At 32.9% G+C, this 25814-nt stretch overlaps 1 protein-coding gene, 1 long non-coding RNA gene and 1 pseudogene across 2 annotated transcripts; 1 reads left to right on the plus strand and 2 right to left on the minus strand.

The window, feature by feature from the left end:
- Positions 1-15901: 15901 nt before the first annotated feature.
- Positions 15902-17552, minus strand: LOC132031150 (uncharacterized). The gene is made up of 2 exons (XR_009408177.1): positions 17196-17552; positions 15902-16237 (listed from the first exon to the last, which is right to left on the minus strand). It is a non-coding gene; the product is annotated as an uncharacterized LOC132031150 (long non-coding RNA).
- Positions 17553-18125: 573 nt separating this feature from the next.
- LOC132032005 (uncharacterized) lies at positions 18126-19232 on the plus strand (annotated as a pseudogene).
- A 2202-nt stretch (positions 19233-21434) lies between these two features.
- LOC132029315 (uncharacterized) lies at positions 21435-23467 on the minus strand. The gene has a single exon (XM_059418619.1). The coding sequence runs from the start codon at positions 23044-23046 to the stop codon at positions 21820-21822; it is 1227 nt and encodes a 408-aa protein (XP_059274602.1). The 5' UTR covers positions 23047-23467; the 3' UTR covers positions 21435-21819.
- Between the last annotated feature and the right edge of the window lie 2347 nt (positions 23468-25814).

Here is a 25814-nt window from a genome sequence, read left to right on the forward strand (position 1 = left end):
CTATCATTAAGACGCGACGCCTTGAATATGTCATTCTCAAACTCCTCTTCTTCTATTTCTTCATCAAGAATGTCTAGGAATAGATGGTAACACCCCGAACGAAAACTATAATCAAAACGCATTCGAGATTTAGTCCATCTGGGCGCTTCACATGTTTGTTGTTGTTGTTGGTTCAAGTCAACAACAACTGATGGTAATGTATGAGTAGCAAAAGGGGGACCTTAAAACAAAGGTTTTTTGTGGGGTTTTCTCAGGTTTAATGATGCAGGTGTTAATCTAACTTATTTATAGGACAAAATGTGTTATTAATGGGTTTGATTAATTGGATTTCAGTAATCACAATATGAGTTATTACTGGATTTGACTAATGGGATATGGGTAATTTTCTCCTAATATTTTATTTCATTTTCTTGCTTCCCCCCTAAATTTCAATTTTCAAAAGATGTTTGGACCTGGATTTTGGGTAAACAAAAATTTATCAACCTTGCGAATTTAGTGTTACTAGTTTCTCGGCACGTGTGTTGCACGTATATGCTGAATCGTGTAGTATATAATTTTATAGAACAATGTCAATATTATATAAATTGTGTAAATAATTTTATACGAAATAATAAAATTCAAGTATGCGAATGATAAATGTGGATCATCGTAATAACTTGTTTGTTGAGGCCAAGATGATTTAAAATTGTTTGAACCTTTGAATACAAACAATAAGCAAAGTTTAAGTCTAGAGAGAAAGAGATGTTTCTTTAATAGTATGATTTTTTTACTTTGGTCACAGTTACAGTCTTAATATGTCCACGGTTAACTGAGTTAGAATCACCTATTCTCATTCGATTACTTTTTTTGGAGTTTGCCATTATTTATTTTCATGTATATATATATATGTGTGCGCGCCATAATAATTTTTGGACTTTAGCATTATGTATTGTCATGTATATATGTCCACGGTAATAACCTTTTTGCACTGTCATGACCCAATTTGTGAGTCATGATGGCGCCTACACTATCCCACCGATAGGCGAACCATTCCCAATTTGTCAAGTCTTTTATAAGGAACACGGAAGTAAATACTTCAAAAACAATATCCAATAGTCTAACTATAAATAAAAGGAAATGCGGCAATGTAAGTCTTTACAACCCAAAACCTGGTCTAAATGGTACAAGAGCGCTAATAAGTCTGATACAAGTCCAAAAAGATAAAAAACATTGTCTGTGGGAATTCAACAAAAAATAAATATAGAGGAGAAGTCCAGGGGTCACGAGTCAGCCATGTAGCTCACCCATTAGGGTCATAAATATTGTAATAATCAATCAATGGATATTATAGGTGATCACCACATGTTTTGGTATTTAAAATGGCTATATTTTCCCCGTGAAAATAAATAAATTTCTCAAAAATGAACAATAAAAGTTTTGTGTTGCATTATAATAAGCTACTTGGATTAACCAGTCACATAATTGGTGATATTTTTACTTTTATTAATTAGAAGAATTTTAATATACTAACTAAAATAATAATTGGTACTGCCAGGTAAGATGTTAACTTCTAAGTAATAGCTTTGCATGATTTGTTCTTAAAGACAAGCCGGCAACTTTAAGACATGGAACATTAACTTTAGCCGATGTTGTTCATATACACACTTTTACACTATTGTTGAAATATCTAAAACAGCCAAACAATTAGCTAAATACTTGATATAATAGAAAAATTATTGTCGTTCAAACATTGCTAGAAATTGTTTGGTTGAAATATCTTGACATATATATGACAAATAATGGCAACTCAACCATTATGTATGGTCATGAAACTATGTATATGTCATTTATATATCTTTTGACATATATACACCTGCGCCTAACTCAATCCAAAAGCTAGCTCAAGAGGGGAGGATTGAGCAAGTCCATATAAGCAAACCATCAGTCCATTCCCCAACCAATGTGGGACTCTAACACACTCTAACACCCCCTTCACGCCCAGGCCCAATTAGAGCGTGGACCGAGGGCCCAAACAGGAACGGACTGGTGGTTTGCTTATATGGACTTGAGCAATGTTTTCCTCTTGAGCTAGATTTTGGAGTTGAGTTAGGCCAGGTGTCAAATCTTTGCATGGTATCAGAGCCAAGTCCATTCCCGTTTGGGCTCCCGATCCACACTCCAGTTGGTTTCTGGGTGAAGGAAGATCCATGTGGTTTCTTCATGTTCTTAATGTTTTTCTTTTCTGGTATGTTTCCTCTTCTTCCAACATTACTGCAATAATGAAGGTAAGAATTTAGGCATGATGTATCTCATTGTCCCGCTTTGTTCTTTCCTCTTGTCGGACTCCTCTCAATTTCATTAACCCAAGAAACCTTCTCATCAATCTCTTTTCAAACTTTCTTATCCATTTGATTTTCGGCGAACTCCAACTCTTCCTAGCTATCTTTTCCCTGCCATTTAGTTTTATTTTTCTCTTTTCGTTTTTCTTCTTATTTATAACTTCGCCTTTAAATATGTAGTGCTACATTTACGATACTACCGTCGTTCTGTGAAACGTCATAAGAACCGCCAGTTTTAGCCTTAATTTATGACTAGTGGTGAATCCCATACCTGAATTGGTTGGGTTAGCAGAAAAAAAAAAGTATCTTTTAGAGAAAGAGGTAAGAGAGACTATTTTGGACAAAATATATTCAAAGAGATCTGGTGGTGTTTCTTCCTTGGATGAGATGATGATTTTGTGTAAATTTCTATGAGTGAACTTTTATGCTTTGGATATGGAAGAAAGGAAGAAGAAAGGCGAAAGAATGGTAATGGAGGATTTGCTTCAAATGGGTCTGTGGATGGCGAACAGAAAGAAAGAGGGAGATTTGAATAATTTTCTATCAAATGTGAATTGGAGGGAAGAAATGGGGAAATTTCATATCCTTACATTTAATTTGCTGGCCTTAAATAGTAAGGGCATTAAGGGGAGACAAAAAGTGGTACATTGCTGACCTATAACCTTTATGTTGTAGGTTAGCAAAATCCTATATATATATATATATATTATTTTTTTTTCTCTCCCCAACCAAACATCGAAAATATTTGCAAGCCAATGTTTTCAATCGTACCAAACAGATTTGATTCTAACATGTAGTAGGGCGATTTGCTGTCACATCCAAAACACAAACAGGAAGTGAAACCTCAGCATGTCAGAGAATGCAAACATCCCCTGTAAACCCTTGGGCTTGCTCGTTCTTCATCATCATCACATGAAAATCTAAAACATAAGAAAAGCAACAAACATGTCCACCATGAATACAATGAGAAAAAAGGAGAATCTTGATCATAAGCATGGTTTGCTAAAGAAATGAGAAATACAATGCACTAAGCACAGCCACATTAGAGTGACTGTCAAATAAAACATTGGGCTTAATTCACACTGCAAAAGCTAGCTCAAAGGGAGGAGGATTGCCAAGCCTTATAAGGAGCTCAGGGTTCTCGTCCGTGACCGATGTGGTATATTTTCATCATACTTCACAATTATTTGGACAAACAGCTTTTGTTAATTGGTGTCAGATAGAATTACCCCTCCCCCAACTGCGAACTCCAAATGAAAGGGGGAAGAGAGAGGGGGGGGGGGGGGGGGGGGGTGTGGGGGGCGATAGAAGAACCGAATGGCTCTAAATTCGTTTAAAGAAAAGGCACATTACTAAATTGGAATATTGAATGATGCATAAACTGGAATTAATTGGTTATATAATCTCTTTTGTGGAGAAAACAGAAACTTATTTGATGGTTCAACAACTGCCCAAAGAACATATCACAAAAATGGCATGTTTAGGATCAAAGGAAGCATTCTAGTCAAAAACAAAATCAGCCACAAAACCAAGATATCAGGCTGGAGAAAATGACAACAAATGTAAATACACACACATATCTGAGGGTGATTGGACATGTCACCAAGCTGTTCTAAACATCAGTTGTAACTTAGTACTCCTGTTCACCAGAGTGGATAGTTTTGTTGGGTGTGCAAACAAAGTCCTACGTTGGTAGTTGAAAAGATTGGGAAGCTACATATAAGGTATAGGATCTCTAAATGGTGTGAGGCTTTTTGGAAAAAAAATTGTGCGGGTTTAACCCAAAGCGGACAATATCACACCATGTTAAGAGTATATTTTGGACTGATTTAGCTCAACAAGTCCCTTAGTATAAACAAATAAAAATAGATGTCATGGCAACTTAGGCGACCACATTCATAGTATTACACTTCAAATTTCCAAGTCACATAAGAAATGTTTATTTCCTTATCTACAAATTAATGTTCGTCGGATTGAAACTTTTGAAAGAATAAGGAGCTGTCTAAACTAGACACGTAAAATTCTGACAATCAGAGATATCATGATCACAACAACAATGGTAATGGTTTTATAAATTTTTTGAAAATTCTTCTGGAATCATTTGGTTCTGTGAACACATATATTGTATGCATTTCCGGTGTGTTTTTCATGAATTAGCAACTCGTTCCACTTTTAAAGCACCACAAAATATAACTGAACTCTAATGCTTTCCCCTTCTTAAACTTATATATATATATATTATGCCTCAACCCAAGACACTTACAGACAGCAAGTACTAGGTAATCTTCATTTTAGACCTACATCTGCATTAAACAGAAACGCCCTAGAAAGAATACATTTTGGAAACAATAATTTAGTATTTTTCCCGCCATCTAATTTAACTTTTAAAGTATTACCAGAATATGTAATAGACAAACAACAGACTTGTTTAGTAGACAATTTATGGATATCGCATAACAAAAAAACGGCTGGTCATTTTGTAGCCACTCTAAATGCACTTTGTCGATATTTTACGGACAAAAATCTAGATAAGAAATTTAAATTTTATGTTGTAGTCCATGGTAGAACTAATGGTATTTTTCAAACACGGATAGAAGTTGTAGATTCTATCAAAGATATAAGAAGACCTCTTTTTAAAGGCTTTAATGATTTCAACGAGGCATTAGACTATGCTAGAGGAGTATTGGGACCAAACTATTATATTTCTCCGGCTCTCGGACAAAATCCGGATAGAACCCCTCGGTACAATATACAAAAAGACACGGACAAGGTGATTTTTTGCGATCAACTGCTCTACTATGGTGAGACCGTCGAAAGACTTAACCAAAAATACTTAAAAGAGACACTCATCCAAGAAAAAATGAAACTCTTGGAACAAGCAAGACTGTTAGAACAAAGACTACAGGAAATTAAGTTTGAATTAGTATAATGAGTTCTCCATCTCAGACAAAAATGGATGAGACGGGTGTGCATTCCCCAATGAATGCAAATAGATCCATTGTATCGGATAAAGATACATATAGTATGGTTCAAACGGTGGCCAGGTAAAGACTCATCAAATCCGTTAATGGCTGTCACTTTGCCAAAAAGTGAAGATGAGGATGTTCATCTCTCCGGACAAGATGAAGACTACCCAAGACAACGACGCAAGGAGCTACTTCTACCAAGAAAAGCATACTTGCAAAAAAGAAAAAAATGACAACATAGAAAGTGTAGTTAAAGAGACTTTGGAAAGATTTTTCCAAACAAAAGCAGAACAAGACAAGCATGTAATCAAGAACCCTAGTCCAGAATTATCTCCAAGTCCAAGGATGTCACCAGTCCATAGTTCAGAAGAAGGAGATATGGTAAATTTTCAAGACAGTGCATTTCAAGATTCACAAGACCCAAACGACTACGATTCGGGAATGAGTTTTGATTCTATTGCACTACATAATTTAGATACGTAAAAAAAATATATATATATATATATATATATATATATATATATATATATATATAATATGTGTGTGTGTGTGTGTGTGTGTGTGTGTGTGTGTGTGTGTGTGAAAAGCAAAAAAATCGACAAAAATAAGTGGAGGAAATAGTCATCATGAGACAAAAGACTGAAAGATTCGTTGAAACGGCTAGAAGACATCTGCAGAAAAGCAGCTACAGTAAATGGACAGATCAGCTAGCGGACAAGAAGATGAAGTTTCCTTTTGAAAAAGTTCACGTGACGATGGGGCCCAAAGAGCACCCGGCTGAACTCAAAAGATTCTTCAACATTTTGAAATCCGAAGTTGAAGTCCGCCAAGACCCCTATAAATAGCAGCATTTGTGGAGAAGCGAAGACATCACGAACAAGAGCAACAACCACCTCTCTCTCTAGAAAACTCCCATATTCCCCTTCTCTTTCATCAAATGCTCCAATCCCTTACCCAGCCAAAAACCAGTGTAATATAAACTCCTATTGTAAAATAGTATTAAGTTTTTTTTTACTACCCCCTAGTGTGAAGTAGTTTTTGGGGTTCCCCGAAAGGGAAACCTCCCTCCTTCTTCAAATCATGTAAGTTATTTACTATGTTTTCTGTACTAATCTCCCTACTATGTAAATTATTTTGTGATTATTATGTTTAAGTAATTACTTCTTTAAATCCTTTTGTGATTATTATGTTTAAGTAATTACTTCCTTATCCTCATGAATTTGTTATTCTTAGTATATGGTTATTCTCTTAACTTCTTAATAACCTCGATGGATTAACCTGTAAATTCCTAGGTTTAAAAGAGGCCGGTTTAATGTCTAAAGGACGATGTTGGTCTTAATATATATATATATATATATATTAAGAACAAAGGTTAAGAGAAAGAGATGAACGGTATAACAAAATTCGTGACTGGACAAAAAAAAAAAAAAAAAAAAAAAAAAAAAAAAAAAGGTTACAGTTTAAAAAGTACTGTTCATTTTACTGTTCAAAAAAAAAAAAATTAAAAGTTTGGGAGATAGACAGAAAATTAGTTATAACTACATAATAAGAAGAAATTTGGGAGAGAGGAAGTACCGAGTAGGATTGTTAAAAATTTATTTAAAAACAACTTTAATTTCCTGCTTTGTCCTTTGAACTTTTCTTATTGAAAGAACTTATTGAAAAAATTACTACCCCCCTCTAATATTGGTATCAGAGCGAGAAGATTTTTGGAACCTTAGACTTATCTAAAATTATATGAGAAGACCTGGTTTAATTAAATTTATTCCTCTATTTCCCATTAATTCTACAACATCTTCTACTTTAATTTTAAACTTAGTATTACTATTATTTGTCATTTCTCCTAAAAATCCTACGCACATTAGTAAATTATTACCATTACACATTTCTTCGTATCCTTTAGTCTGTATTCCTATTTTTATATGTTTTCCGAATTCTGCTAAATTCATTATAAAGTTTGGACTAATATAAAAAATTTCTCCATTATTTGTCATATCTACCTCTGTTATTCCGATTATTGACTTCTTCATGTCTGACCATCTATCATCGTAAATTACTATTAAGACTTTAGTTCCTAAATTTTTTTCTAGTTAATCCTTTTAATCCTATTACTATTAATCCCATATGCATTAGCGTATTTCCCGTATTTTTATTTGTCTTAAAGCTTACGGATTTATTAGATTTATAGTAGTAACTTTAGTTCCTATGGTGACAATTGCTCTTCTCTATAATGTCTATACAACTTGTCTTTGTTCTTGAAAACTGTCCTATGTTGTATAAAGTCTTTGGATTTAATAGTTTTAATTGATTTTGTTGAAAAATGTATGTCTCGGTCCACATCTATTACCTCACTTAACTGTTGGTTGTTTTCCTCTGGTGTTCTTCTACTTAAAATTCTTGATAAAAAATTATTACCTATTCTATTTTCTGAAAAACTTACTCTTGGTCTTGCTTGCCTTTCTGTTTCTCCTTCGTTTCTTGATCTAATTGGAAGAAGGTCCATTTTTGTGCTTTTCTAGTTATTTTGACTTTTTCTTTTTGAGGTGTTATTTCTACCTTTTTTAATTGGTCTATTAATTCTTCCACTTCTTTAGCGGGCTCTTTTTTTTTCTTTTTGTTCACTTAACAATAGAACGCGCTCACTTATTACTTCTAACTTTGGTACTATTATTTCGATTTTCTTTATTATTTCTAAGATTAATGAAATTATAGTAATATTTTGTTGTAGTGTTATTTGATCGATTTAGCGTTAGGTATATAATCTTTATAGTCTGTTGTAAAGGTATAGACTTTTCTATTAATTTTGAGGCTTCGTGTTGAGCTAAGGTCGGTTTACTCATGAAAGAGTGATTTCTTTTTAGTTCTTCTACTTGTCTTTTTTAATTCCTTAATATCACTAGTTAAAACTTGTATCTTTCATTGCGTTATTTTAGAGACTATTTGGGTTGTCTTTAGTTCTATCTCTTTTGGTTTCTCTGTAATAGCTTTAACTAATTTTTCTATTTCCGTCTTTGTAGGTAATTTTTCTAGATTAAATTTGTTAACTAGAGTCTGGACTTTCCTTTCTAATTTAAAAAAATTTTAAATGATTATTTTTATTATTGTACAATTAGTGGAAACGCTTTTGATCAAGAACTAGGAAGGAAATTATTTAATAAACTACCAGGAGCTCTAGGAAGAGAGATAGGAGTAATTTTTCTAAAAAATATTACTCATACACCAGTACAAGCTCATAAGCCAAAAAGAATTAATGGAATCTAGTGCATCTAGTTCTAGTCCATTTCAAAGAACAATAGGAGAACAATACACAGTAGACACGAGCACAGGAAATGTACCTAGAAGAAGAGTTTTTAGATCGAGCGGGAGAACCAATAGAAAATATAAAACCATCGGGGAAAAGAATGCCTATAGAAGAACCTATTATTCTCCAAGAAGGAGGTAATAAAGGAAAAATATTAAATATGGCGATCATGATCCACAAAGATGGAATTCAGTAATAGACCTTTGGAAAGGAATAGTAGTAGCGAGACTATATAAAAACTTATAATGATACGGATGCGGAAACTATGTATAAATACTTAGAGACATTTTTAGGATAATCGGCTAAAGCTCTATGGGAAGCATATAAGGAAGATTTTTCAATGGAATTCCAATACCTAGTATCCATGGGAGCAAATCCATACAATTTTACCAATAAAATACATACTTTAATTACAGGAGAAGATCCAAATAGTGGATTAGTAATACTACAAAGAAATGCTTTAATCAAATTAGAGCAGTTAAGCATAAGTAAATTTAAGTTTCATATTAAAAAAAATTTAAATGATTATTTTTATTATTGTACAATTAGTGGAAACGCTTTTGATCAAGAACTAGGAAGGAAATTATTTAATAAACTACAGGAGCTCTAGGAAGAGAGATAGAAGACAGATGGAATAAGAGAGACGGAGTAGTACAAAATCCTAATTTAAAATGGTCAATAGGACATAGAATACAACATATAATGGACATACTACAAGAAAAATGTACGCATATACAGATACAAAAACAATTAAAAAAAAATGAGATGAATTTTTGTAAAAGTGTGGTATACACTACTCGAGTTACGATAAAGACAATTATAAAAAGAAAAGATATAAGAAATACAGAACTCAATATAATAGAAACTACCCTCAATACAATAGAAAGAAATACTATCTTAGAAAATCATCAGCCAAGAAACCCTATTTAGACAGAAATAGACATATAAGAAAATACAGAACAGATAGAAATTATAAAAATAAACTGGAATGTTTTACTTGTGGAAGCGTAGAACACTTAGCAAATACATGTCCAAAAAGAATAAATAATAAGACACGAAATTCACAAACTTAATTGAAGACTTTCAAGAAACCTTAATAAATGTAGATGAATATATGTCGACACGAGAAAGTATATACTCCATAGTAAGTGTGATATCTTGAAGAAAAAATTAAAACGGACTCATCGGACTCGGAGAGCGGAAGAATTAATCAATGAGATAGGATTAGAAAAATTAGACCTAGAACCAATTCAAATGGATAATTTAGCAAATATATCGGAGAAATTTGTAATCACGACTTCGAAAGAAATAAAGGTTTAGATAGTAATGCATGTTTCTCTTGTAAGTGGTTTCCTAGTAGAGATAAAAGAGCAAAATGTAAAAATTGTTTTATAGAAGGATGTATCATGTGTATAGAAAAAGAATTTAAGACAAAAATCCATAAAGAAGAAAGACATAAAAAAATAGAAGACCCTACTAAGTATAAGAATAATGACATTAGAAACCGTAATAAACGAATTAAAACCAGGTTATGTAAATTAGAAAAAGGAAAAGAAAAAGAAGCAAATAGCGAAGATGAAGAAATACATCTATCTAATATATATATATATATATATATATATATATATATATATATATATATATAGATGTATATATTCTATGAACACATATATTGTATGCATTTTCAGTGTGTTTTTCATGAATTAGCAACTCGTTCCACTTTTAAAGCATCACAAAACATAACTGAACTCTAATGCTTTCCCCTTCTTAAACTTCCATGGATCCGACCATTCATCTAGAGAGCAGGCACAATTCAAGTTTACTCTACTGATAGCACAAAAAATTCCCTTTCTGTCGAGATATATTTGTTGTTTCTAATGTAAATTAACCTTTCAAGTTATCTCACTCATTGTACAACCCCTTTCGGATGAATCGTATTCAGGGGCCGATCTACTAAGGAGGTACGGAGTGTCACGCCGCCTTCAAGCTTCGGCGGAAACTCTATATATGTATCTATATTTATATAAGAAACAATATAAAAATATTACAGTGCCACCCGTAGTAACAAAAGTAGGCGCAGTGTCAGCGGCAAAGGTCTTAGTTTTCCTCTATTTTGCGAGGGTTCAAATCCACGCATGATGAGCATTGTTTTAAATTTCATAACAATTCAGTCTCTACAAAAATACACCTACGGACTACAAATCTACAACAACACATACTACAGTCAAACCTCTCTACAGTGGCAGCGTTTGTTCGAAAATTTCATGGCTACTATAGCGTTTGTTCGAAAATTTCATGGCTACTATAGTGAGGTGCTGTTATGTATACTGATATTTGATGTTTAGATCTCATTTAGCTATTATAAACAAAAATACTCAAACAATTATTTTTCTGTACTTTTTATGTTATAAACGAAAACAATATACTTGTTAATTTTAAAATCTCAATTGATTTTCATATCTCAATAATTAAAAGTTGAAAAGACTAATAAATTCATAACTAGTTGTACCATACCTATAAAAAATTAAAATCTAAGGAACATATGCATTTAAAATTAACTTTATCTCTCCTTCTACGTACAGCTAGAATTTCACAAATACCATATACACAATTTCTTCATGACCATTTTGACCCACATGCACAAGTAAAAACCTAATTATGTAACTTTTCTGAAAATTGCATATTAAAACAGAAAAGCTAAAAAATAAAAAAAAATGAAGGGTGCAGTAGACTGAAGCTCACACATGAAATAGCGAATTTGGATAGCAATTTACATATACTAAGAAACAATGCGGAAAAGCCTTCGGTATATGCTATCATTACAACGAAAGCTTGTTTGGATGGTTGTTACCTGTTGTACTGTATTGTGTTGTTAGTTTAAATACAATGTTTGTTTTGATAGTTATTTCAATTTTATTGTCTCGTATCATTAAATTCATCGTTGTAACGACGAAAAGTCTCATTTTGTGTAACAACCAATTTGATGTAATCGCGTCTTTACCTTATTTCTTTATCTCATTTTGTCTTTGCTTATTATATCTCATAATCTTATTTTATTCTTTACCCTACATTTTTATAGTAGCTCTACCCATACCCTACTTTTCTTGTAGGTTTATACTTCAAATTGTTGATGTGTGACACATATAATAACGGGAAACGGTACAATCTATCCAAACGTTGTATTCATCAAAACAATCCAGTGCGATACAATACAACACAATACAATAGAATACGATACATTAATCCGATTAAACATTACAAGCTCTTTTAAAAATTACATGAATAATATTATAACATACATGTGCGTGAAGTGTTGCCCAAAATTTGAAGGAAGAATGGAAGTTAAAATGATATATGTTGCAAACAATAAAACAATATTGAGCTCAAAATGATTGATTAGTGTTTGAACTTGTCGAAGGTAAATAATATTATTAAGTTCAGTAGGTAATTTTTGTTAATTACATTAATTTCTGTCATGTCATGAGGTACAAAAATGTGTATGACAATATCTCACCTAGTCTTTTTATTATTATTTTTTATAATCGATGTTCTTAAAGTATGTTTCATTTTGTTACTTTGATTGCTATTTTTTATTTTGATACTTTGGTTGCTCTATCATGACCGAAACTACTATTGTCGGTATTAATATTTTGTTGAAGTTAAAAATACGACTTTCCATATGAGAAAATATGTACCAAAAGACGTTAGAACTCGCAAACAATATTAATAATCTATATATAAGTTAAACTTATAAACGACATACCTCAAGTAATATATAAAATAATATTATTGAATGTATTGCTAATAAAAATAGAGTTTAGCTACTGTTTGTTATAATTCTAATAACATTCTTTATATGATTATTTGATTTACTGAATAGTTTAGAGCAATAAAGTATAGTCGAAAGGAATCCACAGAGAAAAGCCAAAATGACTAAAATCAAAATTGTCACCACAACAAAACATTTAACTTTTAACGCTATTAGAAATTAGCAGTGAATAAAGTATATACTCATCTCTACAAAAATCGTTAGGTATAATGTTGCACAAATTTGAACTGAAACATACACTTTCGTTGTCTATTTGAAAATTAAGTTGTTGCTCTCATATCATACAAATCATAGAAAAGAAAAAATGGAACAAAAAGGGTGAAAATGAACAACATCAGTGAATTAATGTTCCCAACACTACGTTCGATAGACGATAAACTAAACGAAAATAAAATCTTTCAGTCAAAGTAATGATCTTTAAGCAATAATCTGTGTAAATTAACTCGTATTCAGACAATTGGCAATATGAATATTGGAGGCATACTGCATAAAATTACTAAAGTATTATCAAACTCACCATATACTAATAAAGGTTTGGTCAATTAAGTACCACTTGCAAGAATAAAAACACAACAAAAAGAAACAAAACAATCTCCAACAACTATACAAAATGATTAAAAAATTACATACAAATATGGGTTGTGTACCTAATTTCAATTGGACGATCATAAGTTGACTTCAAAATGGAAAAGAAAAATCAATATTGTGAGCTAACAATAAGCTTTTCTCGAGGAATATGTCGTCCATTCTACTTCGAAGTTTTAATAATAAAGGAGAAATAAGTGAAATAAATTACGAAAAGTAACATGATTTGACTGTCACAGATTCACTCTTCCACTGCCAGAGATCTTTTCTTCTTAACTTCAAAATGATGCCATCTCTGCTTCTCCTAAATTGTCTTCTTGTCGATATGTTCTAAGCCCCGTTATAACCATGAATATTCTTGAGAGAAGATTACAAAAACAAAATATGTTAGTGAAGAGGAAAATGCTAATTTTGATACTTTGTTGTCTCTTTTATAGAGTGCAATAAAAAGTCTACACATAAATAACATTAACGGTGGAATCTCAAGGGACCAAAATAGATAAAGGGGCTGAGCTGTAAACAAATTGCAACACGATCAACCTGTATTAAGAACTGGAAGAGCAAACGATCCTAAAATTTAGTGGCTAAGAGTCATATTTTTTGCCTTTTCACGTACCTAAAGAATTAATTTGGCATATTGAATAATGATACGTGAATCTGTTTTTGGTATCTAATTGATGTTCAACATTCAAAGAGTCACTGATGAGTTATTTCTAATACATCCTTCTGTCTTCTATTTTAATTGATGAATTAGTTAACCCATTCAATTATATTAAATATGATGATATGATTCATGTATTTATAATATTTTATTATATTAGATGATTTATGTCTTATTACATTTTAATTTATAGTAAGGGCAAAATGGTAATCTAACTTTGAAGGTAGGAGCTTCCCACTTTTAGTATTATATGATATGATTGACAATTTAAATATTTCAAGTTTGTAGAATTCTATAATTATAGGTTATTTTGTAAACCCTAGACTCTTAGTGATAATATAACACTTGAATTGGCGAAGAACTTTGTTCAAAATTTCAGCAAAAGGAAGTCAATAATTTTCCCTTAAAGGTTGTCCAAGAGCTTAACAATTGACTCTTCTATCTCCAAGTAGCAGTAGGTTGAGGCTCTTCATCAACACTTTTGTTGTCGCATAATATATTTCTTACAAAATATTATTACACGATATTTGAGTATGGTTGTTATAGAGAGGTAATTTTACAAAGAGTATACTACTATAATGGATGACATTGTTGTTATAGGTAGAATGCTGTTACAAAGAAGTAAAATATAACATGCAAAATCTATTAGGAGAGGAAAAATCAAAAAAAGAGAGAGAAATTACAGTGAAATGTTGTTATAACGAATGACAATTATAGAGAGGTATGGCTATAGTTGACACTCTTCTTTTTTAAATGTTAGACTATTTTATTTGTTTAATTAAGTATTAAAATAGAAATTTTCTTAGAATAAAATAGTAGAAAGTCGAATTTTTTTTTATCTTTTTTTTTTTTATATTCTCTCATCTCTCTCCTAGTTAACCAAAATTTCCTTCCCAAACAAAAACTGACCTCGACCACTTTCCCCTGCTCCCGGTACACCATGGCTCAACTGCCTCTGCGTCCACCATTGTAGGCTCCCTCAGTTTCCTTGTTTATTCTTTGCCCAAGTTCGCTATTTCCTTTTTCCCCTCCATCAGGTATACATTCTTGCTTTGGTTCTGTTATATTTAGTTGGATTTCGAGTTTTCCCTAAGTTTTATTATCATTATTTGATTATTTTTTTTGGTTATGTATTGGTTAATCTGTCACATAGAGCGTGATGTATTTATAAATGTAAGTAATGATATTATTGAATTGAACCGAATTAATTCGAAATGGATCGAGCCAACTGAACGTAGACCTTAATTCAATCTTATTAACTAGTGGTAAGTTTGCATTAAAGATAGTGGACTCTATGAACACGCATTTTTTTTTTTTTTGAGGGACAAAACCTTATCGAAAATTATCATCTCGGAAAAAAAATCGATGGACTCCCTTGGATTTTTTTTAATAGCCTCCATCGACAATTAAATAAAAAGCAAAATGATATTAGAATTTTTTTAATAATTTTTGAGCATTTTTGAGCAAAATTAACCTACGGAAGTCAATCGGTTTCATTATGAAAAATTAAAAACACAATTTCATTAATTTTATATAGTGTCCGTTAGTTATCTTAACGGAATAGTAGACCGACAGAGTCCACCAATATTGGTATGATTTTTAATAATGGGGGCACTTGTAGTCATCAAATCCTGAATCCGCCTCTGATCGTATTTCTATTGTATGTGCCGTACACATTCGTTGCCTTAGAATAACACAACCACTTGTTCAATGGTTTAATATATTCATTGTGGACATGGATAACCTTCTTTGAATTTCTAAAAAGGAAAGCATACCAAATTTATACAGATACTAACATTGTTTATACGTTTGCAACTAGTTTTTCAAGAATGAATTCCATAGCACACTCAGTTTCAACAATTCGAACATTTGTCTCTCATGATTCAGAATTGATATTCTCTCTCAGAAAGCTTTTGCCTGACGGCATGAGACAAAAAACTAAATTTGTTGAGCAATGCAGTAATACATTGAGTAAAAAGTTCCATGACCAAATATGTTGTTGTACCATCATATCAGAATTCTGCATGGGACTCGTTAATCCCTTAAATTTAGAAATGAGATCTAAAGAGGTACATTAAATTGCCTTTCCTAAATCAGACCGGACCATTTGCTTATTTTTGTTCGTTTTCTTTAGTCTGATACCGTCTCGATCGCCAAATAACTAGCAATCTTGAATCAGTGATATTTTTTCATGTACAACTCTTAAATGGTCTTTCATGATCTGAAGACAAATAGTGATCAGATGATTGAAGTAGGTAAGTAATTTGTGTATGAGCTAAACACATCCAAAAAATTTTAACAGGAGACCGATATTTCCCCTCTTGTTCCACTAGTAACCGACTCCTAATTACAGTTTTCCATTATGAAAGTCAGATTGATTAATTAGAGGAAATCTCCTTTTGAATATGAACAATAAATTAACAATAACAGCCTACATATGTAAAACATACTCAGTTTTAAGGAAATTAAGCATGAAAAGGAAGCATACTTGTCATAAGGAACATCAGAGCACTTCCGATGCGCATTGGCCAAGCATCATGGTAGCTCCTGTAGTCCTCCTTAGAGCGGAGACAAAACCTGCGTTCTTTGTTGCACTCGGTACATATGATAAACTCGTGCCGACGACTTATAAGATCTATGTGATCCATTAGCATACTTTGAGAACTGGTTATAATATTTGAGTAGTGCAGTCTTTACAAACATGGCAACATCTATCAAATAAGGTAATAAGACAGGATAATTTTCTGGTTCATAAAAAACAAAGAGGTAAGTAGTAGTACAATTATAACATTGCTAAATGACTCATGTGATGAGAAAAAATAGGTAGGATATTAAATTATTCCAATAGGTAAGAACATACTAATGATAAAGTGATTACAGCAAATACATGTCAGAGGAAGCTAATTTGTCAGTTCTGACTTCTGTGTTCATTACTTGAAAATCATTACCAATAGACAACTGGTTGGAACCTTCTCCAAGTTAGAACCTTTCCTGAATTATCCTAACATAAATGCACAATCAACAGTCCCTTTAGCAAGGGAGTTTTGATTTAAAGAAAACTGCAACTTGGTATTACTATTCTCAGTTAATACAGAAGTAAAACCGAATCTCTTTTGTATAGTATAACCTAACACTTCATTTCCTGTTCCGAAAGGCTAAAGAGCACTATATTGATTATGGTTTAACATGGTTAAAATTTTTCACTCCTCATCTGCAATTTTACAGGGAATCAAATTCACAAATTCAAGTCTTGTACAATGCATCAGTTTCAGAATCTTCAGAGGATATTGATGATTTATTTACTGATGAAAAACAAAGAGAAACACCATGTGATGATCACTTATAATATCTAGAGTGATGGTGTTTAAATTGTATTCGTATGAACCTAAATGTGTGATTAAGAGATCTAAAACTGGTTTTGTCAAAATAAACAAGTAAACACTGACATGACAGAACAGGAGATGAAAAGAAGTCCACTTTAGTTCACTTTTGAATTATTAATAAGAATATTACACAAAAGAAGAATAGAACTTACATTATGCATTATGAGGGAATTGATTCCATGGTGGTAAACTTGTTACAGTTTTTTCCCTTTGGAACCTGGACCATTTTCCACCTGAACGACATTAGCTTTCGTGTCAAGCAGTTGCTTCCATCGTCAATGTGGATTACACCTGTTCATCTAATGAAAGGCCACCGATCTTAGCAAGATCACGCGGTGAAATAACCCCACCTTTCATATAACATCTTCCCTTCATAACACCTACTTGAATTGGATACAGAACAAAGAAGAATATAATGAGAAGCACTTATTAGTAGAATAATGGACAGGGAACGGGTAAGGATGGGCATTGTTGAGTTTTTGCAAGAAATAATGCTTCTCATGCATAAATTTTACAGTTAATAACTTTTGAGATCCGTACTTCTACACTCAAGAAGGAAAGAAAGAAAGAGGTTTATCCAATTCCTTTTGGGAAATTTGCGCTATCTTGTGGATCCCATTTAAGGAAACCGTCTAAAGCTCACAAAAGATCAAAAATAAAACTTTTGGGCCCCAGTAGTGAGGTCTTACAATTATATAAACCTCCCCAAACCATTCATCAAAATTACCAGCTCCAGCAAACCATTTCTTCAGCTTCAAGTTTACGTGTAGCTGAGAAGCTCATATCTTCAAATCTTTCATTTTTTCTGGTGAGGCATCAAAAATGGTTTTTCCTTGAGTAGTTCATTTCATTATCTCAGATTGGAGGTAAATTTCCTCTTCTTCCTGCTTCTACACAAAAAAGCTTATGTCTTTAATGCAAGTTTTTTCAAAAAAAAAAAAAAAAAAAAAAAAAGGCCTTCAATACAAGATTTATGTGCCAAGAAATTTCTTCCCTAGAATAAAAATAACTTTTTCATGTGTAAGCAATGTGCAGTTCTTGCATATAGATAGTATATCATGTTAACTATATCTATTTAAGGAATGATTCCTCAAACATTGATAAACAATGGGAATTCTCGGTTGTTTTCTTGCACCTCTTAGAATGGCCTATTTTGCTTCCCTATGCAAATTTGTTCACATAATTTTTTCATGTTCACTAATTAAAATTTCAAAGACAGAAAATTAGCAGGGGAGGAGAATGGATGTGTGGTGCATGCCAGCTCCTAAATTTCAAGAAACGGAATGCATGCCAACGGCGTAGCTCCCCTAAATATGCAACGACGGCTGATATTGCCGTGTATGGACTAAATAGAACAGTAAGTCATGGCTGGAGACTGGTATTGTAGAGTCATGAATTGTGATTCTCACAACTATGCAAACAGAACAAGCTGCTACCGATGTGGTGCCCTAAAAAGTGATTATTATGGTATTGTGGCTGGTTGGTAGACTGGTGATTGGATCTGCAGCGGGTGGGTCGGTTATATGAATCCTGACTCTCCATGTCGCTCCATTTGAGCGCATCACATTCCAATAGTATATAAAGAAATTTACTCTACAACAACAATGTATGAGTAAAGCAAATTTGGTTGGCTATACGAATCCTCACTTTCCATGTCGCTCCATTTGAACTCATCTTAGTCCCAACGTTATATAAAATAACATTGAACATAAAAACAAAAACTATTAGAAGTCCTCTATATTTCCTACCGGCATATTTAACTGACATAACTCCTTCTTGATGGACAGAATAGGATGTGGTATGCACAACTATGCCAGTAGAGCAGAATGTAACAAATGCAAGACACCTAGGGATTTTGGTAAGCCATCTTCTATGTGATTCTGGTACTGCATAGTCGCTATTTTACTTTTTGACATCATATTTCATTTACTACTATCCTATTCATTTCTCTGTTTTTCAGGAGGTGACCTGAGAGAAAGTGATTTATATTGAGGGATGCGGCGACACTAAGATTTTACTGAAGATATAACCTTCAAAGACCCTTCTTCTCCTCCTGCCATTTTTCTCTTCTCTCTTTCATTTGGATTCTCTTTTCTTCTTTCTTTATATTAGTATCTCAAAGAAGGGTTTAATCTAACTGCATTGTGATTGTGCAAGTATTCTAATTAATGAAATCCCTTGAGATTTTTTGCATTTTTTCTGTGAGGCCTATGTACTTAATTCACAGCAAGAATTATGTCAAAAGATATTTAACCAAACAATAGCCAATGTTGTTCATATACACACTCTTTTCTTCTTTCTTTATACTAGTATCTCAAAGAAGGGTTTAATCTAAACTGCATTGTGATTGTGCAAGTCCAATGAGAATATTATTTAATCTTAACAATCAATCAATGTTATTTAGTCCTATAGAGAAATGCATAGGCTAATGTATCACATAAGACCACTATTTAGGCCTATGTACTTAATTCACAGCAAGAAAAAAAGGAGAAACTAATTTTAAAACATGGAAGAGGTAGAGGTAGACCGAAGAAGTATTGGAGAGAGGTGATCAGACAGGACAAGGCGTAGTTACAGTTTACCGAGGACATGACCTTGAATAGGAAGTTGTGGAGGATACGGATTAGGGTAGAAGATTAGTAGGTAATAGAGCGTGGTCTCGCTTCTCCTTCCTTACTAGTAGTTGTAGTATTTCTCATGTAGTTTCTTATCCTTTGATTTCTATTACTATCTACTGCCTTTTGTTATTCGCTTCCCGTACTGTTTTGATGTAGTTATTGTTCCTTTTTGACCTCCTTTGTTTATGCTTTATTCTAAACTGAGGGTCTATCGAAAACAATCTCTCTACCTCCCAAGGTAGGTATGAGGTCTGTGTACACTATACCCTCCTCAGACCCCACTTATGGGATTGTACTGGGTATGTTGTTGTTGTGGAAGAAAAAAACCTATTATATCTCATTGCACAACCCCTTTCAGATGAATCGTACTTCTGTTGTTTGTGCATACTTTGTTGAACGCTCATTGCTAGCTCGCGAATAACAAAACCACTTGTTCAGTGGCTTACCTTATTTAAATTTCTAAAAAGCCAAGCGCAGCAAATGATGTATACAGAGACCACAAATCTTTCACATACCAAACTTTGACTTCACCATGGAACTCATTCTTGGAAAAGTAGCTGAAACCCCATAAATAATGTTCCTAACCGCAGATACTAAAAAGTCCAACAATGTGGTTGTAGTTAGTTTTCCAAGAATGAATTCCACTGCACACATTCAGTTTCCACAATTCAAACATTTTGTCTCTCATGATTCAGAACTTATACTGTTTATAAAAAAGCTTTTGCCTGAAAGCATGAAAGACAAATTATATTTGTTTTAAACAATGTCTTAATACGTTGAGTGAGAAGTTTCTTGACCAAATATGTAGTTCTTTACCATCATATCAGAATTCTGCATGGGACTCATTAATCCCTTAAATTTAGATATGAGATATAAAGCAGTGCACTTTTAATTACCTTTCCTAAATCAGATAATTTCCAATTTCCAAATGAGTTGCATGTCCATTTCCTTATGTGTTGTTATTGTACGAAGCTCGTTGGACCTCTGGGCCAAAATATCCGGACCTTTTGCTTATTTTTGTTCCTTTTCTGTAGACTGATACCATCTTGCTAGCCAAAAATAGCAATCTCGAATCAGTGATATTTATTCATGTTCTGATTTTGTACTATTGAATGGTCCTTCATCAAGCTGAATACAGAATTAGCAACCAAATGATGGAAATAGGTAAGTAATTTGTGTATGAGGTAAAGACATCCGAGAATAATTTAACAGGAAATCGATATTTCCCCTCTCGTTCCACTAGTAACTGAGTCCTAATTATATTTCCGTTGTTACTTGAAAGCCCTTCTACCACTAAAGAAGTTCAAAACTAATCAATAAACTAGGTAACTTGTGTCCAGACAGAGACAGAGCCTCTTTTGAGAAGTAATGGAGGAGTACATTAGTTCATGTCTCTTGTGAAAAGTTGCTTCTGAAGTGGCAATCTACTTGATTTATGATAATCATCACAATACATAAATGCACTTAGATGAGTTTAAAAGGAGCCACATGGATTAGGAAGATTCATATAGTCATCCCGACTAGCTAGGAATTGAGACATAGTTGTACAACAAACGTCATCAAGCATCATGCACATGCTTCAGACATGCAATCAACCAAACAATTCATATTGGAATTAGTCTTCTTATGGAAAGTAATCAATCAGAAGGGGAGCGTTGGCGTAACTGGTAAATTTGATGCCATGTGACCAAGAGGTTACAGGTTCGAGCCGTCGAAACAGCCTCTTGCAGAAATGCAAGGTAAGGCTGCGTACAATGACCCTTGTGGTCCGGCCCTTCCCCGGACCCCGCGTATAGCGGGAGCTTAGTGCACCGAGCTGCCCTTGGAAAGTAATCAACCAAGATCATAGATTCATAAGACAATAAATGTCACCTCTTCAAGCCAATAAACAAAACTCATCATCAAAGATCAGTTCTTTTGCCAACAAAATCATCTAGATGAGTATCACATATCGAACGTACAATGCAGGCTAATCTTTTCTAACTCAGTTTCTTTAGAATGCTCATCAGCCAAATAAATGTACTCAAGCAAATACATACATGAGATCTTGAAAAGGAAAGACTAAAAAGATGATAGCTCATCACTAAGATGACCCCTACAAAAAGAAAATAACAATACTACTGTCATTGAATTCACAAGATTAAGAATACTGTAGGAGTCATGTGTGAGCAAAACCGGAGTGAGCTCTGCAAATGGGACACGCTTTCTTCCTCTGCAACCACTTGATGATGCAATCTCCATGAAATTCATGGCCACATTGGAGTGTGCCAATGATATCTTCATCTTGATATTCAAATAAGCAGATAGCACATGCTTCTTGTTCCTCAAGAGCAGCATCACCTTCATTAACATCTATATTTAGAGCAACAGGAGCATAATATGTTCTTATTTCTAGATTCTCAGATATTTCAGCCTCAAACTCCTCTTCTTCTTCCTCCTCGTCCTCTTCTTCTATAATTTCTTCAACAATTTCATCATCAAGACTATTACCAAAAATCGACTCAGATATATTATTCGCAAACTCCCGTGCCACCTCTACTTCTTGTATAATTCTAAGAATCCTCTCAGATAAGTCAATCTCAAACTCCTCTTCCTCTTCCTCCTCCTCTTCTTCTATAAATTCTACAACAACTTCATTATCAAGGCTAATACCAAAAATTGACTCAGATATATTATTCACAAACTCCTGTGCCACCTCCACTTCTTGTATCATACTAAAAATTCTCTCAGTTATGTCACTAGCAAACTCTTCTTCCTCCTCTTCTTCTTCAATAATTTCTTCATCAATTTCATCAAGAGCATCATCAAGAATCGGCTCAGATATGTCATTCGCAACCTCTTCTTCTTCCTCCGCCTCCGCCTCCTCCTCCTCTTCTTCCTCTTCTTCCATTTCTTCATCGATTTCATCAACTCTATGATCAAGAATCAACTCAGGTATATTATTCGCAAACTCCTCCGCCTCCTCATCCTCTTCTTCACCTTCTTCTATTTCTTCATTGATAGCATCAACTCTATTATCAAGAATCGACGCAGATATATCATTCACCAACTCCTCTGCCTCCTCCTCCTCCTCCTCCTCCTCCTCTTCTTCTTCTTCTATTTTTTCGTCGACTTCATCAACTCTATGATCAAGAATCAACTCAGGTATATTATTCGCAAACTCCCCCGCCTCCTCATCCTCTTCTTCACCATCTTCTATTTCTTCATTGATAGCATCATCTCTATTATCAAGAATCGACGCAGATATATCATTCACCAACTCCTCTGCCTCCTCCTCCTCCTCCTCCTCCTCTTCTTCTTCTTCTATTTTTTCGTCGACTTCATCAACTCTAGGATCAAGAATCGACTCAGATGTACGAGTAGCAAAAGAGGGACCTTGAGACATGTTTTTTGAGAGAAAGCAAACCAGTGTTTTTGGGGGGTTTTCTCAGGTTTAATGACACTGATGTTATTATCTAACTTATTTATAGGACAAAATGAGTTATTACTGGATTTGATTAATAGGATTTGGGTAATCTCAAAATGAGTTATTATTGGATTTAATTAATGGGATTTGAGTAATGTTGTCATAACATTTTGTTTCATTTGCTTTCCCCTATGTTTCATTTTTCAAAAGATGTTCACACTGGGATTTCAGGTAAACAAAAAAAGATGTTCACTAAACAAAATTTTTTAGCGTTAGGTTAATAGATAAATGGTTTAGATATTCTTTAGTTAACCTTTTCAAAAAAAAATTAGTTAAAATATAAAACACGTTAATTTTTTATGTATATATAAATATAGTAATCAGCTATGTTACTCGGACTCTCCTAAAATGTCGTCGGGTGCCTGTCGGATCCTTCAAAAGTAGTGTATTTTTGGAGAATCCAACATGGGTGAGGCAACACTTTCAAAGAGTCCGAATAACTTAGGTAATCAGAGTAATGATAGCAGACATCTTATATAATTACTTAATCGATATATAGTGATTTAAATATATGAAAGTGCATCGTTAAATATGTCTTAGTGAAGATAGTTTGGAAATATCTACATCTTACGTAATTCTATTTATAGTTGAAAGACACATATGTTAATTTAAGTAATATATTTTAGCAAAATAATTTTTTTGGTAAGGAAATTTTAATTGTTTGAAAAAATAAATTTTCTACTTTTTGTCAAGAAAAATATATAAAATTTGCAACAGAAAAATTATACTTGCTACTATGCAGAATCATTTTTTTCTGAAAAATGTAGCCAATAATTTTACTCTTCAAAATAGGTAGTACTTCTTTTATTAAAGAAAAAAATAACCACTTCTAGTTTCTACAGATTTGCTCATATACACATGTTATTAGTGTGTGTGTGTATGTATGTGTGTGTGTCTATATATATATATATATATGAATTAGAATCTTCATTCATGCGATCAAATCTCATATATATGGCATGAGGGAAAAAATGTTCCCGCAACTTGATTAGGTAATTGAACCACATTAATTACTTTAACCAGTTTATGTTTACATGAGTTTGATGAAATGTCGTGCTTTATCCTTTGCCAACAATGTTATAGACCAGAAAAAGTTTGATTTATTTCCTTTGATTAACTGGTTATTTTGTATTACAAATGTCGAGATATAAATAACAACAAGAATGCGGAAAGATCATGTAGCACTTCTATAGATGTTACAGTGAAAAATAAGGCTTTAAGACAAGTAAATTTCCGACTAAAACTCAAGAAAGGTATTCCTTCAATGCTTCTTCCAGATATGACACATATATGTATAAGAGTTCTATCTCATTCCCACAATAAGACAAGTAAAATTCGAACTAAACGCTTCTTCTATTGTGCATAATAGCAATCTCATTGAGTCATCTTGTGTAACAACTAATAATGTCTTCTATCATAAATTGTCCTTATTTTTGTTTTTTACATAAACATGTGCCTTTAGAGTTAAATGACAAGTGTTTTGGTTATCAATAGAAGTAGCAATTTCTTTTTGTAAAGTTGGAATTGAAGAAAAGGATTATGACTCTTGGACAAATTTAACTTTGTTAAAAGATGTTTTCTTACATATTTCTCTAATGCTTTCCTTTTTAAATATTTTTGTAATTAACTCAGACTTTCCCTTCAACTTAGTTGCGGCCATTAATAGGTTATGGAGATAATATCTCAAATGGTCTCAGAAAGTCACTCAACTTTGTTGTCTAACCCAAATGTCACTCAATTATTTTTATTTCACTTAGAAATTCACTTAACCTATTTAAGTAATTTTTTCATTAAATTTTGCTGACATGGAATTTTTATTCAAAGCCATTTTTTTAAGAAATAAAAATATACTCATTTTAACCATTTTATTAACTCACCCCCATTTGAGCTGACCAGCTAAAAATATGAGCCGATACAACTTACATAAATTGACAAAAAAAAATATTGAAAAATCAATATCTTATTTCATACAAAAAATTTATATTGAAAAATATTTAGAAAATCAATATTCTAATTGAGCAACTCACCTTACACTTTTTAAATAAATTCATATAATAATGAGAAGAGAACGAAGTCCACATGACCTCGATCTAGTTGCAAGAACACAAAGTGTGGTGTATGGTTAGGCATACGTCACGTTTTCAAACTCTCTCATATACAAACGGATCATATTTAAGTGGAAAAGAACAAATGGGTGAGCATGATTTACCAAATTTCGAACTTTACTTCACTTGCGCTAGGATATTCTTAGTTAAAAATATGCAACATAAAATAACTTGTGTTTCTGATCATGTATGAATCAATCCAATATTGACAAAAAGAAATAACTAATTCAAAGGAACTAAGATGAAATTAGAAATTGACATCGTCAAAAACATGAAAAACAAGAATACATAGGGAAAGAAAAATTAGAATTGATGAGAAAGCAGAAAAAACTATTTAATTTAATGAGGAAAAAATTTATCGTGATGTACTCGTTAAACCGTGCAACCTCGATTCAACCGTGCAACCTCGATTAATAACAAATATATAAATTATATATATAATAATATAGTAATTTCTATTTTTTGGGGCCCTTAATAATTGGGGGCCTAAGGCAAAGGCCTTAGTTGCCTTACCTTAGAGCCGCCCCTGTGTGCGTATAGAAAGAGTTTTTGGATCCTGCAGTTAACCTGAAATATTTTGGA

Source organism: Lycium ferocissimum, chromosome 9 (assembly GCF_029784015.1).
Source record: "Lycium ferocissimum isolate CSIRO_LF1 chromosome 9, AGI_CSIRO_Lferr_CH_V1, whole genome shotgun sequence".
Classification (NCBI taxonomy): Eukaryota; Viridiplantae; Streptophyta; class Magnoliopsida; order Solanales; family Solanaceae; genus Lycium; species Lycium ferocissimum.